General features: G+C 37.5%; 1 protein-coding gene across 1 annotated transcript in view; it reads right to left on the bottom strand.

Moving 5' to 3' along the window:
- Positions 1-18,591, bottom strand: part of LOC136866958 (uncharacterized) — a 92,097-nt gene extending 73,506 nt beyond the window's left edge. Inside the window, exons 1-2 of the mRNA XM_067144047.2 lie at positions 18,554-18,591; positions 1,813-1,935 (exon numbers count right to left, since the gene is read on the bottom strand). Coding sequence (XP_067000148.2) covers positions 1,813-1,935; positions 18,554-18,583 — 153 coding nt within the window. The 5' untranslated portion in view covers positions 18,584-18,591. The remainder of the gene's footprint in view (positions 1-1,812; positions 1,936-18,553) is intronic.
- Between the last annotated feature and the right edge of the window lie 1,105 nt (positions 18,592-19,696).

The raw sequence follows: 19,696 nt of genomic DNA, 5'->3' as shown, positions 1-19,696 counted from the left end.
GCTGTTCGTAGTTTACATGGATCATCTGCTGAAAGGTATAAAATGGCAGGGAGGGATTCAGTTCGGTGGAAATGTAGTAAGCAGTTTGGCCTATGCTGACGACTTGGTCTTAATGGCAGACTATGCCGAAAGCCTGCAGTCTAATATCTTTGAACTTGAAAATAGGTGCAATGAGTATGGTATGAAAATTAACCTCTCGAAGACTGAATTGATGTCAGTAGGTAAGAAATTCAATAGAATTGAATGTCAGATTGGTGATACAAAGCTACAACAGGTTGATAATTTCAAGTATTTAGGTTGTGTGTTCTCCCAGGATGGTAATATAGTAAGTGAGATTGAATCAAGGTGTAGTAAAGGTAATGCAGTGAGCTTGCCGTTGCGATCAGCAGTATTCTGTAAGAAGGAAGTTAGCTCCCAGACGAAACTATCTTTACATCGGTCTGTTTTCAGACCAACTTTGCTTTATGGGAGCGGAAGCTGGGTGGACTCAGGATATCTTATTCATAAGTTAGAAGTAACAGACATGAAAGTAGCAAGAATGATTGCTGGTACAAACAGGTGTGAATAATGGCAGGAGGGTACTCGGAATGAGGAGATAAAGGCTAATTTATGAATGAACTCGATGGATGAAGCTGTACGCATAAACCGGCTTCAGTGGTGGGGTCATGTGAGGCGAATGGAGGAGGATAGTTTACCTAGGAGAATAATGGACTCTGCTATGGAGGGTAAGAGAAGTAGAGGGAGACCAAGACGACGATGGTTAGACTCGGTTTCTAACGATTTAAAGATAAGAGGTATAGAACTAAATGAGGATACAACACTAGTTGCTAATCGAGGATTGTGGTGACGTTTAGTAAATTCACAGAGGCTTGCAAACTGAACGCTGAAAGACATAACAGTCTATAATGATGATGTATGGTGTGTGATGATGTATGTTCTTTTGTTTCCGTTGCAAATTATTTTTTCGTGATAATGTCAGCATTTCCGTAATAATTTTCCCTTTGACCGTAACTCTGTAATCGTGAGGTGAAATCCGTAATTATTACGGACAATCTGTAATAGCTGGCACCTCTGTATGTAGCATTAAGTGTGTTCCTATTACTATTGATTTATTAGGGTATTTATATTTTTGTTCATGTTTATGTTCATAGAAACAGCTTTTATGTTTTCAGGTAGTTTAAATACCAGCATTAAGGGCTTTGTTAAGGTGGCCGAATCCCTACTGGTGAATTTAAAGACTTAAGTACAGTAAAGGAAGCTAAACAGAATCCCAGAATATTGTTATTTGAATGCAATCCACTTAATAAATTCTTCTAGCATTCTTAACCATAGTGAGATACAATTGCACTCGCATACATATTTTCAAATGGAGTAACTGTATTCAAACGTGCAAGGAAGACAGTTCCGCATATTAATAAATGTCATAGCTCTTCACCAATAATAAATCATCACTGAAGTTTTAAATCATAACTGACATAAATGGTAGGAAGAGAATATTATAGAAATTTCCCTTACTCTTTTCCATCATACATATAACGAGCTGTGCAATATGTCAGAAAATGTACATTCTCATCAGCCGTGTAACTTGAAAACAGAATTTGTTTTACCCGCCAAAAGACACCAAGCGTGAAAAACTCACTCGTACAAAACTTTCTGCATACCTATCCTGAACTATAAAAGTACATAATAAACAGTCCAGTTGAAATTAGTATTGTGAAAGCAGGAGAATTGTAAAAAAAGAATTCATGTGAGGAAAAAAAACTTCCTTTGAAAAACAAGTGGTGGAAGTTTCCTTATGATCAATGAACTTACCATTGTTATATCATCTTCAGTTCCAGGGGCTAATGCATCATTCTCTGTCTTTGGAACAACAGTAGCTTGAGGCTCAGCCTTTACAATACTGTCATTACCAACAGGCTTATTTATGGATGAATCCTAGAAAGGAATGAAAAAGTAATACAGGATTTCAACTAAATTCGGCTGCAATCTTAATCAAAACAAATGCAGATTTCAAGACTGTTATATGGCTGTCTAATCAATATTTTCATACAAGAATCCTGCTCTATATGAATATAAACTAAGAAATTTTTTTGTTGTACTGAATCTAATCTACGGATAGAGGTCTGATGAGAAGGGTTCCGTACAGGTGTACAGTATTCATGTATAGGGCATACCATAGGTACATCCAGCAACTGATAGATAGCTAAGATTGAAAATTCTCTGGAATATCAAGTAATGCAACCCAGTCTTTGTAACGTTTTCTTACAAATATTTTCAATATGTTTGTTAAATAACAGGCTCTAACTGAAGAAAACCAGAAGGATGTGAAACAGGAAATAGAATGTTTTAATTAAATAATTTGTATTGAAGAAATATTTTCTATTCGTTTTAAGAAAATGTTATTATTTTAGATTTTTCATGATTAAGTTCCATCCCATGTTGAACAGAGAACTTTTGCAGATGATGTAAATCTTGAAGTTTTGAACAATCAAGTGGACAATTAATCTAAGTATAATTCAAATGTCATTTATGTACAGAGTAAAAGGTAAGGGCGCAAGGTGAGACCATTAAGGAGCTTCACTGGTAACAATAATAAGTACAGAAAAACGATTCCTTATTTTAACAGTCTCTAGGCAATTTTTAAGATACGATTACAACCAGGAGAGGAGAGGCCCATGAATTCCATAACCTGTTCGTTTTTGCACCAAGGTATGGTCAACAGTGTCAAAAGCTTTTGAGAAGTCTGTATCGCTTGGATCGCCTTATTTTCGCAAACTAGGAATATAGATTTATTTCCTGATCTGATAGGTTTTCTTTACATACAGTATATTCTTGATTATCCAGACTAATGACCAGGTTGAATGGCACAATTAATCGGAAAACATGAATAATCCAAAAGCATGTGCTTATTGCAAGCAAAATGACCTCTATATTATTTTTAAATACAGTACCATATAAAGTAAGCTATAATACATTTATAGAGATAACTCACACACATTGCTGTGCTCTGATCTAGTCCGTAATGTTTTCTGCATTTGGTTGTTCATCTCTTTCCTTCCCCTTGAGACATATTTTGCATGTGGCAGATTCAAACCCCTACTATACACTGTAGAGCCACAGAATGAGAAACACTTCCATCTCTTTCTTTCCTTCAACCTCAATTAAACTGTCAAAATCAAATGTATTCAATTACAATTACAGTATTTTCAGTAAGGTGAAAACGTGCACAGTTAATCTGCAAACTCCATAATCCATGCCTAGATAATGTGTTGTAGTCACAATACCTATTTTCGTATTGGAGTGAAGTGCAGGAAGGTTTCACAGCGTATATCTCAAGGTCAGTCCTAGCCACACTTATTGAAATAGAACCGATGTCAATGCTGGTGATGATGATTGTTGTTTAAAGAGGCCTAACATCTAGGTCATCAGCCCCTAATGGTACGAAATGAAATGCAATGTAATACTAATTAAAATATCAAATTTACTTAATGACAATAGTTTAGAAAATGATGCTGAAAATGCTTAATGAATTTTAAATAATCAGTGGATCCAATTAGCAATCTCTTATTTGCAAGTTATAAATCTCATTCCGTTCTGACGGCTATAATTTTACAAATAAAAATGTCTTGTACTGTCCTCCTTTTCAGTGCGAAAATCCATCTACAGTAGATGGGATTGTCTAATTATGTTTCACCCTATCTAAAAGCCATTTTTAGTAGAAGCTAAAATGTTACATGTATATGCAAACAAATAAAAACACTGAAAAATGTGTGGAATTAAAAGTTAATGATCATGATTAGCATATTAAAAACATGTGTGAATGTCGAGGTGAACGTTTTCCCATTGCAGATGATGCGCACACATTATTCCCCCATTGACGGTCCCATAACATCGATCAAAACAGATTTTCATACATACATACATACATAAAGCATCATTATAGACAGTTATACCTTTCAGTGTCCAGTCTGTAAGCCTCTGTGAATTTAATAAACACCACCACAATCCTCTCTTTATAACTAGTTCTGTGGCCTTGTGTAGTTCTATAGCTCTAATTGTTAGAAACTGAGTCTAACCATCGTCCTCTTGGTCTCCCTTGGCTTCTATTACCCTCCACAACAAAGTCCATTATTCTCCTAGGTAACCTATCCTCTTCCATTCGCCTCACATGACCCCACCACCGAAGCTGGTTTATGCGTACAGCTTCATCCATAGAGTTCATTCCTAACTTAGCCTTTATCTCCTCATTCCGAGTACCCTCCTGCTATTGTACCCCATGTTTGTACCAGCAATCATTCTCGCTAGTTTCATGTCTGTTACTTCTAACTTAAGAATAAGATATCCAGAGTCCACCCAGCTTTTGCTCCCGTAAAGCAAAGTTGGTCTGAAAACAGACCGATGTAAAGATAATTTTGTCCGGGAGCTGATTTCCTTCTTACAGAATACTGCTGATCACAACTGCGAGCTCACCGCATTAGCTTTACTAAACCATGATTCAATTTCACTTACTATATTACCATCCTGGGAAAACACATCTTAAATACTTGAATTTATCTACCTGTTCAGCTTTGTATCACCAATGTGACATTCAATTCCCTCGGATATCTTACCTACTGACATCAGTTTAGTCTTCAAAAGGCTAATTTAAATACCATACTCATTGTGCCCATTTTCAAGTTCCAAGATATTAGACCATAGACTTTTGGCACAATCTGGCATTAAGACCAAATCATCAGCATAGGCCAGACTGCATACTACATTTCCATACCTTTCAGCAGATGATCCATGTAAACTACAAGCAACAAAGTTGAAAGATTACAGCCTTATCTAACCCCTGTAGGTATCCTGAACAACGAACTAATTTTAAATATAAATAACTTTGATTGATTTTAATAATCTACCCTTAATCCCTTAGTTCCCCATTATAGCAACATCTTTTTCCTCGGTATTCTGTTGTACGCTTTCTGTAGATCTAAGAAACATAACATAAATGTCTATTCCTCTCGTAGCATTTTTCAATTACCTGGCGCATACTGAAAATCTGATCCTGACAGCCCCTCTGTGGTCTGAAACCATACTGGTTTTCATCCAACTTCCTCTCAACCACTGATTGCACTCTCCCTCCAAGATGCCAGTGAATACTTTGCCTGGTATAATAATCAATGAGATACCTCGATAATTGTGCAATTACAGCTTTTGTCCAATCTGAAGATACCTTACGAACACTCCATGCTAATCTTATTACTCTATAAAGCCATTTCATCCCTGCCTTCCCACTATACTTCACCATTTCAAGTTTAATTTCATTTATTCCCACTGCTTTATGACAATGGAGTTTATTTACCATCCTTTCCGCTTCCTCAAGCGTAATTTCACCAAATAATTTTCCTCCTCCTCATGACTAAGGTTGTTTGTGACGTTACCAGGAAGCAATCAAAATTTACATCACAAAAAGTTAACGTAACCAACCTAAATGACCATACACACTTAAAAATGTTCTCCATCTTTGCATAACTTATAAAACATTTGGACAACATTTACTCTTTAAATTAACGCTCAATATCCTTTAGAATATGGTTTATCATAAAAATTACATCTAGTAGACACTCTCAATTTCAATTCCATACTTTATTTAACTTAAAATCATTCACTTGTATTCATCCATATTACATAAAACACATTATAACATGAAGAAGATTAATGACCTTCTCTCTCCACTCCAGTGATGAAGAATGGTTCCACAACGTTCCACTCGCTCCTCTCCTTGTTCTCCCGCCCCTCTCCATGGTAAAGTATGCTAGGTTATAACATCCAATAGGATGGATCTACAATGTTCCACTCGCTCCTTCCCGCAAACAGAACGCTATGCCCAGAAACTTTCCATTTGCCTCTCCATAACCACAGTCCTGAAATAGCGTTTGGCGGCAATGGACTTAGTGTTGGCAGTCTAGACAAGTACAGAAATTTTTCTTTATGTTAATACTTGTGGATCATTATTTGTTCATATTATCAAATAATTCTCTGTCATTGACAAATTTACACAAGATAAGCAATACTGTACATATATACGCATGTTTTAAATAACTGGATAGAATCTGAGAATGTACTTGTACAATGAAACATGTCATTCTTTGTATAATAGTGTGTATTTCTTACAGGTATGTTGATAGTGTTATGATTTATAATGAAATTGTTATGTGTTGACAGATGGGAAAGTTTTATGTTTCAATAATGTAAGTTTAGTTGCATTCAAATATACATTTATGCACAGAATTTTCGCACTAATTTTAGGTCTAGTACACAATCCTGCTATCTCCAATGCGCGTCTCAGAAATTTTAAAACCTAAATGGTGAATTCTGCCATGTCCAAAAAAATAACTTAGATGTGAAAATTATGATTTTTTGCAATTTCTAAGTAGTTATTAAATGCAAATATTTGCCAAGCGCCACAACTCTCTTGCTATGGTAGCCATGTTGATGACATCATAGTTCATCCCTTCAACTTGTTGAAGGGCAGCCATGATGAAACTATGACGTCACCAACAAACATGTGACATTTAAATTTACATAAAAACACAAATGAAGCTCACCATGGGTTACAACAGAAAATCATCACTTCACATCACATAAGGCATACTGATGACATAAATTCACCATAGAAATCACAATATACCATTAAAATACTGGAAATTAAAAACACAGGACGGAAACATAAGAGATCGTTCCGATACCACCTGAGCGCCCGATCCTATGGAGAATTTATGGTTCCCAAATTACGAATGCGTGTGCATGTTTAGGTATCAGAAAAGCATGTACGGATGATAAGAAACGATACGTGAAGCAGCAATGAACAGCGATCCTACCTTTACGCTTGTCAGTGACCTACCGACCCACCCACAAAACGTGTTATTACTCACACAGCAAAAGAAAAACGGAGGCTACATTACATTCCAGGTGCATACAATAAGAAGAATAGGAAGTAGTGTCTTCAGATGGTACGCACAGAGTAATATAGAAGATTCTTTTGGTATCCATTGCACGTACTTCCGGCATAATTTAATTTAATTTTTTTTTTTTTTTTTTTTTTTGCTAGGGGCTTTACGTCGCACCGACACAGATAGGTCTTATGGCGACGAAATTAAATTTAAAAGCACGAGGTTAGTTCCATCGCATTTTGAACAACGCACATAAATACACACAGAATGTACGAATCATTTGTTATGGAGTTTTGCACACAATATGGCACAATGTTCATATACCATTAATTAAATGAATACCCAGAACGTGAATTGACAGTAATGCCACATGTATCATGACCACGCAGTAATGGCTACTGGAGCTCCATCTAATCACCGCGCCTACTTCTTCGATCTACACATGCGTACGTGAAGTACCAACCTAATGAAAGTAACCAATTGGCGATAGAGGACATTGCATAAAATAAATTTCATTATAAAGCCAGTATTGTCATACGTATATTTAAAAGGTATGGTCAAATGTTACACCTTTACAATACTAAATTATTTTTATTTAATTATTAAAATAACATTTAAAAAATAACGGAACATGTTTCATCCTTCTTGCAGACATCAGCCAAAAAGTTTTACGATTGAAGGACAAGGACAAAAACACATTAAAAATAATTTGGACTGCCAAATGCATCAGTTAAAATGTTGAAAAATATGCAGGAATGTTCTGAGCATAACACTTGATACTGTTAAAAGTGAAAATTAAAATATTGTACACATGAGATGGTTCAATAAAATTGGTAAATAGAGTCCTTCTTAATGTGATGATGCTGTATTGACATACATTTTTTTTTTTTTTTTTTGCTAGTTGCTTTACGACGCACCGACACAGATAGGTCTTATAGTGACGATGGGACAGGAAAGGCCTAGGAGTTGGAAGGAAGCGGCCGTGGCCTTAATTAAGGTACAGCCCCAGCATTTGCCTGGTGTGAAAATGGGAAACCACGGAAAACCATCTTCAGGGCTGCCGATCGTGGGGCTCGAACCTACGATCTCCCGGATGCAAGCTCACAGCCGCGCGCCTCTACGCGCATAGCCAACTCGCCCGGTGTATTGACATACACTTTGACGGTGCGCTGGTAGAAACTTGGTGATATGGAGCACAATGTTTAGTTCCAGTAGATTGAAAACGATTGATAAACATATGTTAAACATGAGTGAGGGTTCCAGTAAAACAGTTCGTCTTGTTGGCATGATGATGTTAACAATTCTTGATAAAAAAGTAGGCGGAATATCTGATCGTGAGTTCATAAGTGAAATGTGCAGTGGAGTGCATTAAAAATAGGCAAGATTTTGAAGCACCTTGTAATGCAAAAGAAGAATGAATGAAAATTAAATGCAGCACATCTGATTACTTACGTTCTCGCCTACCCAAGAATGGCTAGCACAACGTGTATGGATGATTATGGTTGACTGGAGGCGAACTGAGGAGACCGTGTGTGATGGAAGCTGGTATAAGGGGAGGGTAGGGGAAGGCTGGAACCAATAGGCGGGGAGCGACTGCATGGAGGCTTGTTACAAGGCTTGTCAACATAACAACTGTTGAGTAATCCCCTCGAAAAATATGTTCAGAGTTTCTGAAATTTCATTTAAATTATAAGCAGGATTGCATTTTTGGTCTATATTAATAAAGATGTTTTCTAAAACGTTTACTAAATTGCCCTTGTTTTGAAAATAAAGAATTTTTAAGTCCTGCTCTATGGAGGTGAAGGAATGATTGGACTCTGTATATGAGTGCTCATGGCGGAGTATTTTTGGTGCTTGGTGGCGTTGAAATCTTCTTTATATGTAATTAAAAAGCTTCTTCCGGTTTGCCCAACATAGCTCACGGAACATTGGTTGTAATTTAACTTATAAACACCTGATTTGTTGTATTTATTCCTGATGTTATTGATTTTGTGCTGGTGATAAAAGAGATTAGTATTGTTGTTGACTGTTTTGAAGGCAATATTGACATTACATTTCTTAAGAATACTGGTGATTTCATAAATCTTTTTACTGGTGTAAGTGAAGGTGGCGTAGTTATCTGTTTTCTTTTTTGTTTCTCTGAGCAGAGTTTAAGTGGATTTGTTAACAATTTTGCTGATTATTCTGTGTACGAAATGCCTGCCAAAACCATTTTTTTCTCGCTATTAATTAGATGGTATTGAGTTCTTTTTCACGATTCATGTCAGATAAACGGACGTAAAATCCTCTATGAATTAAGCTATAAAAGGTTGCTATTTTTCGAGAGTCCAGATGCATCGAGTCTTGACAAATGGTGTTTATGGTTTGGGTGGGCTTTCTAAAGATAGTATAAGAAACTTTGTTGGAGCTCTTGTTAATAGTGATATCTAAAAAGTTTAAAGAATTATTGATTTCAACTTCGGAAGTAAACTTGATCAATGGATCGACTGCATTTAGCTGTTCAAGGACGATATCGCCGTTGGTTATGTTGTGATCTATTATGGCAAACGTATCGTTAACATAACGCGTCCAAAACATAATACCTTTAATTTTATTATGAATTTTGGTGTTTTTCAAATGGTCTAAATACATTTCTGCCATGATTCCTGCTGAAGCTCGGGTGCCCATAGGAAGACTGTCCCGCTTGTAAATTTTTCCATTGAAAGTGAAATAGTCGTTAGAAGTTACAAATTCTAAAATATTTAAGAACTCTTCTATTTCCTGTGTGCTTAATTTACTATGTTTTCGAACATTGTCCTTGATGATCTTTAAAGTTTTTTAGCTGGTATATTAGAATACATGTTTTGGAAGTCAAAAGAGTACAATTTTCGTTGTGGTTTTAATACTAGGGTTTCAGTCAAATTACAAAATTCTATAGAATTCCTAATAGACCTGGGGTTTTCAAACTTGCAGTTTTTTTTTTTTTTTCAAAAAGTTGTGGATAAATTTGGAGGTTTTGTAAGTTGGGCTGTTCCTATACAGTAGTTAAATATGAGTCTTATGGGAATATCTGTTTTATGGACTTTAGGCAACACTTTGGCTGTATGAATACTGGGGTTCATGTTGATTAGTTTCTGAGAATCATATTCACTGAGAATGATGTTTGTTTCATTATTTGTTTTAAATTCTTTTGAATATTATTAGTTGGATCTTTCTTCATCATTTTAAAGAAACACTCTGAAAAAATGTTTTGGTTTTTTGCACATAGGTCACTTTGTTCATAATAACTGTAGCATTGCCCTTGTCCGCTTTCATGACTATCAGATCATTCTCGTTGATTTTAGTTTTAAAGGATCAATGGCTTTTTTAGGGAATAAAGGAGCTGTGGATTTGTTGATTTCAAATAGGTTAGAGAGCTTTTCATGAACGTTGAATCTAATTTCTGTTTGATTGTCAACTGGCAGTTTTTGTATAGCATTCTCAGCTTCAGCAGTAATGGCAATAGCATCTTTTAATTTAAAGGCAGTAGGCCAATTAAATTTAGGGCCTTTTTCCAAGATGTTGATATCTGAAGCGCTGAGTTGGCATCAGAAATATTTATAACAGTGTCGTGGAACTTCAAGTCTCCCGAGTCGGATTCATTAATATGCCTATTGTGTGGAGGCGAGTTTTTACTAGAATTCTTATTACGCAAGAGTGTGTTGAATTTGTTGCCTAGAGTGGTCTGTTTTTTGGTAATAACATTTTTTATTTTCGTAAATGAGAATTTCTGAAAAGAATTCCATTCTAAAGGGGTTAGGGTGGATGAAGAAACCAGATATGCTTCATATAATTTAGTGTTGAGTAGAGATTTTTCCTGTATAGGAACTTGATTTCATTTCTAATCCATAGTAAATTGGACTTAAATTGGGTTTTTGTTTTGATTAAACTTGAAGATATTAAGTATAAGTGCATTATGTAAACATTTCTTCAAAAAAGTGATGCCCATGCTTGTTTTTGATAGCTTAATCTTGTAATTCAAATAGGTGTTAGCTTTATTTGCCCAGTTGGCATAATCATTGCATAAAATGAATTTTAATTATACAGCCCGTATTGTCGTATGTATACTTAAAAGGTACGGTCAAATGTTCCACCTTTACAATACTAAATTTTTTATTTAATTATTTAAATAACATTTAAAAACGGAACATGTTTCATCTATCTTGTGGACATCATCAGTCAAAAAGCTTTTAGAAGTAAGCTCAAAGGACAAGGACAAAAACACATTAAAATAATTCGGACTGCCGAATGCGTCAGTTGAAATGTTGAACAATATGCTGGAATGTTCTGAGCACAACACTTGAATACTGTTAAAAGTGAAAATTAAAATATTGTACACATGAGATGGTTCAAAAAATTGGTAATAGAGTCCTTCATAACGTGATGATGCTGTGTTGACATACAGTTGGACGATGCGTTGCTAGAAACTTGGTGATATGGAGCACAATGTTAAGTTACAGTAGAATAAACCTTCAACCCAATGTTTCATCCATACAGTTGGAGAAGTTCCAAACTATGCTGTGATCAATTTCTAGTCAACGTGAACACATTTGCATCAACTTTCACGATTATTAGGCTGAAGATGCTCAAAACTAGGGTGAAACATGTTCTTAATTAGTGTTTGTAATTCATTTAGGATTTAATCACTACAGAATGTCATTGTATTAAATAGGTGGACATAGTAAATTTATTCTTGAAAGAATTTTACATATAACTTAGTCGAGCAGCTCGTCTCCTTTCTCCCAAGTCTTCCCAGCCCAAACTTTGCAACATTTTTGTAACTCCACTCTTTTGTCGGAAATCACACAACTGAGCTGCTTTTCTTTGGATTTTTTCCAGTTCTTGAATCAAGTAATCCTGGTGAGGGTCCCATACACTGGAACCATACTCTAGTTGAGGTCTTACCAGAGACTTATATACCCTCTCCTTTACATCCTTACTACAACCCCTAAATATGCTCATAACCATTTACCGTGATCTGTACACTTTATTAGCAATCATATTTATGTGATCACCCCAATGATGATCTTTCCTTATATTAACACCTAGGTACTTACAATGATCCCCAAAAAGAACTTTCACCCCATCAACGCAGTAATTGAAACTGAGAGGACTTTTCCTATTTGTGAAACTCACAACCTGACTTTTAACCCCGTTTATTATCATACCATTTCCTACTGTGCTCTACCAGTCCTATATAGTGTCCTCTTCAGTGTTCTATATGGCAGGTAATAGTATAAAAACCTAGTATTTTCGCACCTCTACTCCTTCCTTGTACCCTAATGAACATATCTAATACCATATCACGGCACCAATAAGTGAACTGGAGATATCAGACTTCATTTTTTTCTTCTTATTTCAGAATAAGAAGAGCAAATACTAGCTAGCAACAAATTAAAGAACATACGGGAGGTTTGTTATGTTTTAAAATGTTATATGACATAGGGACAACCAGCTGAACTTCTTGTAAGTGTTTAAACCCTTTCCTGCCCACATTTTCACTCCACTTATCCCCAGGTTTCAATCTATTATTTAGAAAAAATTGAAACAGAGTGCATTGTCTCGGATAAAGTTAAATATATTGTAATGAAAACTATTGATCAGAATATACTCAAATTTTCAATAATATTAGCAAATATACCATCACATCCATTTCTATTTTTACAGAGTCATAAGGTTCTTGGTTCAAACCTCCCCACCCCCACTTTCTGGTGATGCTCCACACAAAGGTAGGTGCATTTTTCACATTCTCTCATTGTCTGAATCCACCTAAACCAATAATCACATGATTTTGGAAGTGGAATGATGCCCATGTACATAAGACGTTATTTCCTCTGGGCAATTGTCTTTCCACTCTGTATGTATTTTACTGGAATGTGCCTGTTTGAATGCTGCATTGTCATATAAGCAATTTAATATGTCACAAATTAGTTCCTCTCCTCTTAACTTATGTAAAAATCAATCTATTTCTCATAATACTCTTTCCAAATTGTGGACAGGTTAAACATCATCTACATAATCATTTGAAGTAACGAAATGTTTGTGTTACCTGAATTGCCGCGACACTGCCATCAGGGCCGATTTTTCGATATCCTTCTTCATTTATATCACTGTTATCACAAAAATTATCTTCATTGATATGTCATTCACTCACTAAAAATTCACCTCCATCCCTACTCAACGATTCCATGTCACTTCCTTCACCTATATTCAGTTGTTTCAATATCTGCAGTACAGTATATAATCCCGCCACGTATACGAACGAAACAGCTGACCTACGCTCGTGGATGTTTAAGATCATTGCCTAAGCAACTTCAATACAAATTATCGCTTTTCTTTTATTTCCTAAGCCTTGTAGATTGCACTGCATGTTCATGAATGCCTTATGAACACTTCATTGCTGAAGAAAATACAAAACTACCGCACAGATCACAGAAATGTGCAGATAATGCAGCCAGGTGCTTTTGGGTGCTAAAGGCGGGAAAGAGGTAAAGTGTTCTAATACGTAACGAACATTATCAAGAAATGCTTATTATGTGTATATGTGTTAAAATAAGGTTATATATTGACAGTGTTTTATGTACAGCTGAATGATGTTAGATCTTACGATATGGGGAATCTTGCTTTATATGGTAGAAATTGCTGAAGAAAGGAGTGCGGGATCCCGAAACATGTAGAAGTGAAATAATTGTACTAAATTAGGAACACGATATTATATCGACATGGCGGGCCAAACCATCACCCGTAGTACCGTATATTTATATGAACTCAGTCCATACAGACCAACTAAGGATTGATAATGGTCAAACTTGTCGAACTTATGAATTGCGACCCTAATTTTACAGCAAGTAGAGGATGGCGAGACTGGTGGAAAAGTAGGCATGGTGAAATACCCCAGCCTTCAATTACTGGCAAGTGACTGTCGTCTGATCATCTGTTCGCATTAACGTATGTTTCAAAATGTTCCGACATTATTTCAAGCAAGAACTACTCGCCTCAAGAAGTGTACAGCTGTGATGAGACTGGCTTTCATTTTGAATAACTGCCAAAAAAAAAAAAAAAAGAACCTTGCTGCAAGGACAGAACTTAATGCACCTGGTTTCAAGATGAGCAAGGAGTACATAATAATGTTGTACTGCAGTAATTCAGCTGGGAAAAACAAGTTATAAGGTCATCCCGGGCCTAGATACACTAGGCAGCTGTCGACATGAGACAATACCTGTTATGGCTAAGCAAACAAGAGATAATGATCCGACACCACGAGTAGTGCGACTAACACTGGCCAGCGATGAAATGATACCTGCCAACAGTAACGATGGTGTCAGAAGGGCTAAAGGGATAAGCACAAGGTAACAGCATGCTCGTGAAACCCGGATCTACAGCCACTGAACAAGGCTTCTACCTGGCAAAGACACTCGTTCTGGCATGAAGATGCATGCTGGTATGAATATTGAAATCAACATCACACGATCAGACGATATCCAGTGGAACCAAGCCTGTAGCTCAGGGAACTTAAGGAACTAATTCATGAGTTCCGGGACATCTTCACTAATACTGGAAGCAACTACAGAAAAAAAGGCCAGGATGAACCATCGTATTAACACCTGTGATGCGACCCTAGTTCAACAGCCACCCTGCTGGGTAGCCCGGACAAGGATGGCCTAAATCGACCAGATGCTAGATGACATGGTGTTGCTCACTTACATGCTGTGTGCCCGCAGGACGAAAAGCCCAGCGCAAGTACCTCAGGTCTAGAAAGATCCCACCTGTATGGCAAACAAAGAGGATCTGGGGGACATAATCCCCAAGTTAGGCTACAAAGCAGCATACAGGCTCTAATATCCAAACGCACAACCAGTCGCATGATGACAGCGCCTGCAGGTAAAACTCTAGAAAGTATCACCTTGTGTCACACACATGCACTGTAGGAAACAATGGAATATCAACAATAAATAACAACAAATATGCCACTTTGAAAGGAAACGAGACATATAGAGGTATAAGTCTAGGACCTGCCGGTACGGGCAAGCATGGGTCCTCATTTTACAAGCCTCTGACGTATTGTGTCATGGTTGAGATTTACGGTAATGGCATAATTTATATATATTTTTTTTTTTTTTGCTATTGGCTTTACGTCGCACCGACACAGATATGTCTTATGGCAGCGATGGGACAGGAAGGCTGGGAGTGGGAAGGAAGCGCCCGTGGCCTTAACAAAGGTACAGCACCAGCATTTGCCTGGTGTGAAAATAGGATACTGCATATAATTTTGAAGGAGATTAAAGGACTGGTATCTGCTTGAAAAAAATGTACAAATATAATACAGAGCAAGCGTAGCAAACCAAGAGGCCACTAGGTTGAGTAAAACTTTAATAACTGGTTTGTAAAAGAGAGGTTTACATTGCAGCTAACACAACATAACAAGACCATCACCATGGCTAGCGACAAGAACATGACAGAATTAGAGGTAGTTCCAGTAAGTGACCAAACCATTGGCCTAGATTGGTTAGGTCCAGATAGTGACGAGACTGTTGGGCTGCTTTCGTTAGGTCTGGCTAGTGATTAGCCCATTTGGCTGGAGCAAACAAAAGATATCTGGGGACATAAGTCCCCAGATTAGAACTGCAAAGTGGCCAGCAGACCTCTAGCATCCCCTCAGACATTACTGGCTACTGACACGACCACTAATAGTGACAAATTAGGTTGTGATCCAGCAAAAACCACTGATAGTGACTAGTTAGGTTGTGGTCCAGCGATTAGGTTGTGGTCCAGCAAAAATTATCGATAGTGACATATTAGGTTGTAATCCACTGAAAACCACTGATAAGTGACAGATAGGCCTGTGATACACCGAAAACCACTGAAAGTCACAGGGTTAGGTTAGGTTTGGTTTGGTACAACGGAAGTTCTAATTGACCGCCTGCTGTCACTGGTGACAATGATTGGATGCAATAAAAAAATTGAATTGATTATTGGTCTATCAAGATTTCATCAGGTAGAAATGCCAGAAAGTGGTGAACCAACACCATACATACACTGGTTACAGAAATCAATAAAACAGGATCTTAATTTAATGTTGTTGGCTTTACGTCCCACTAACTACTTTTACGGATTCCGGAGACACTGAGGTGGCAGAATTTAGTCCTGCACGAGTTTTTTACGTGCCAGTAAATCTACCGGCATGAGGTAGGTGTATTTCAGTACTTTCAAATACCACCAGACTGAGCCAGGATTGAACCTGCCATGTTGAGTAAGAAGGCCAGTGCCTCAACTGTCTGAGCCACTCAGCCCAGCATAGATTTAATTTATGGTGCTCACTGTTCATTAAGGGAAAACAATAGTGTTTCTTTTTCTTTTAAAATTTTGCTCTACGTCGCACCGACACAGATAGGTCTTACGGCGACGATGGGACAGGAAAGGCCTAGGAGTGGGAAGAAAGCGATCGTGGCCTTAATTATGGGACAGCCCCAGCATTTGCCTGGGATGAAAATGGGAAACCATGGAAAACCATCTTCAGGGCTGCCGACAGTGGGGTTCGAACCCACTATCTCCCGGATGCAACCTCACAGCTGCGCAACCCTAACCGCATGGCCAACTCACCCACTCTAGAAAAGTTTAAGAAAGGTTCAAGACTCTAATGTGTTAACTACGTTTTGATGATTGAGATAATAGGTTAGCCAGAAGGGCAGAAGACAGATTTGCACCAGTTTTTTATAATTTTTTTTTTCAGTTTGTGCTCAACTGTCAGAAAAATTATTTGCTTGGTGAAAATACAACACTAGATGAAATGCTTCCAGGTTTTCATGGAAGGTGTCCTTTCCACCAATTCATTCCATCAAAACCCAGCAAATATGGGATAAAAATGAATATTATTGTGGATGCAAAAATGTTCCTATAACCTAGAATTTTATGCTAAGAAACAAACCTCAAGGACCTTACATGATCAGTAACAAGCCAGCTGATATGGTTAAACATATGGCCGAACCTCTGTTTGGCTCAGGTCATAATATAACAGCTGATAACTGGTTCAGTGACTTAGAACTCACTGAGACCAAAGAAGAATATAGTATCCTACATAAGTACATTGAAGAAAATACTACAGCTGCCACCTGAACTTGTCGCCACCAAAGGACGGGAAGAATATACCAGCATTTTTGCTTTCAGAAAAGACACAAACTTAGTGTCTTACATCCAAAAGAAACAAAGAAATGTGATTCTTTTAGGCTCCATAATGACGTATCAATTGATCCTGACACGAAAGAAAAAAGAAGCCAGTCATTATAACCTTCTATAACTCATCAAAAGGACGGTAGACACTGCAGACAAACTGTGTGCTACATTTGATGCGACTCGAAACACCAAGCGATGGCCTATGGTGTTATTTTTTACCATGCCTAATATAGGGGGCATCAAATCTCAGATTATGTACCTGGGTAATGCGAAGGAGAATTTTCTTGAAACAGCTGTCACATGAACTTGATGTAGGAGAGATATCTAGAAGTATGAAAGCTGTCGGCATACGCTACCCATGGATCTTCAAAGGAAACTGAGCAAATTTCAGCCAAAATGGGAGGCGAAAAATCAAGATGAGCCAAATTCAGAACCTATCATAAAAAGATGTCCAACATGTTCGACAGAAACTGGCCTCAGAAGACTAACTCGATACGAGTGTAAAAAATGTATGCCACATAGAGTTTAAAGGGCAATTATTAAAATAGTACAGACGTTTTCTTCGGCAAATGTCGTAAGTTATTTTTGTTTCTGATTTCTAATGAGCGCCTGTCAGGCTTAATGCTCCAACTGCCGTTATACTTAATACTGCGGCCATCGGAAGGTTAACAGCATAACGGCCAGCTCGAGATGGAAACTTAATAGAACTGTAGTTTCATTTTTTTAAGTTGCACGATCAAAACTAGCTTTAAATATAATTATCATAAGTGCCTACGGTTGCAATTAAAACAATACTACCAGTTGGCATCGTTGTCAAACACGAGGTTACCGATAATTCCTCCAGTCAGCACAGGGTAAAAATACCGTAAAGTAAGTTTTATTTGTGTACAACGAAAATATATGTACGGTAATGTAAATAAATGTAAGTTGGGATAAAAAGAGGCAGTAGGATTGAAGGCGGCAGGAGAAGGAGAGTGAAGAGATTCTTCTTATTATTATTGACATTTGATTGGGCAGAGTGAAGAGATAATTACGGTATTTTGTTTTCATCCCACCCAAATCTCACTACCACCCACGCAGCAACTCGAGTAAGACGTCATATATGTTCAGTCTTTTTTTTTTTTCCGAACCTGACGGAAAAGAAAAGCATTCCAGAACACTATTCAAATCACAGCAGCTTAAATATTCCAAAAATAAAATACGGATCAAATAGCCTATCAAACTGTATTTAGCTTTAAACGTACCGTATTGTAGATTAGGAATGTATTTCACCTAAGTTACGTCTCTAAATATAATGGAATATTTACACATAAACATATATTAAATAAGAGAACAACGTTGAGAACGTCTATGCATATAGTATATACTTATACCATACACAACAAAAAATATACAGTATAGCTACGGTATATATAAATAAGATATTACACCGGCATTAATGAAAATGCTCGATTCTTCATACCGCGGGGCAAAGAGAATTGGCGCACACTAGAAATGGGCGGTATTTAACATAACAGTTAACAGTTTAAGATACGGTACCGCTAACAGTGTTCCAACCTGGTAACATGCTACCAGAATAACATGTTACTTGTTGTCTTTGTAACAGATAGATGTTCTTCCTCAACCTTTCATTAGTAATTCTGCATTATCATTTAGACTTTCACGGCCCGTGTAACTATTCATGAGGTAATTTTGGGCTTATGCCGTGTAATTAATTATAAAACACACTCAACGCGCTTCGGAAAGAACCTTGCCTTTCTTCATCAGGAGACAACAGAGAAATTAGAGGTGTGTCGGTACTGGCGTACGCGTCACCTATTCTCCGAATGGAGCAGTGACAACCTGCTCCAGGATCCTCTTCTTTAACCGACTCTAACTGCGACTCACAGTTTGCTGTACCGGGAAGTGTTGTTACTGCTATTAGCAAACGGTCCAGTGCCCAGGCGTCGTCGTCCCGTACCGTTAGGGAGGTTGTGACAAGAACAGGACGGAAACATACCGGTATGGTGTTCAATATTTCATGCGAACGAAAGAAATCCACAGTAATCCACTTCAGCATTAAAACGTTTCTACAAATAATAATAATAATAATAATAATAATAATAATAATAATAATAATAATAATAGTGGGGATTTTCCGGTTACCTCCATCGGGCGCGTCCCATTGGAATTGGGGAAGCTCGCTGGCTCTGCCTCCAGCAGAGTCAGAGGGTAGTAGAGAAATAAAATACCACCGTGCAAAAAAAACTGGTCCCTTGCCAGGGTTACGGCGAAGACTGGTAAATGACCAGAAGCCAGAAAACATCTTGAGGCAACCTCTAGGGCTAACAACCCTAGTTGTAAAAGGATGGGTACCCATCCCAAGCAAAGTCAAGTCAAAAAGCATGATGGCACAACATTTCAAGAAACATACCCCAGGGGGTAAATCTTCGGATAAATCCCTCGTCGTGAATGCCACGGCGCACGAGTCTCGTTCGGATGCTGGGGGAGACTCGACATCATGCAAGAGACGAGTCGGAGCGTCTCGGTGTACCCCGAAGAGTCAAAAAAAAAAGGCCAAAATCTAAAAACTT

Source organism: Anabrus simplex, chromosome 3 (genome assembly GCF_040414725.1).
Source record: "Anabrus simplex isolate iqAnaSimp1 chromosome 3, ASM4041472v1, whole genome shotgun sequence".
Taxonomy (NCBI): Eukaryota; Metazoa; Arthropoda; class Insecta; order Orthoptera; family Tettigoniidae; genus Anabrus; species Anabrus simplex.
Note: the sequence above shows the minus strand (reverse complement) of the source record. Positions and strands in the feature narration are given on the sequence as shown.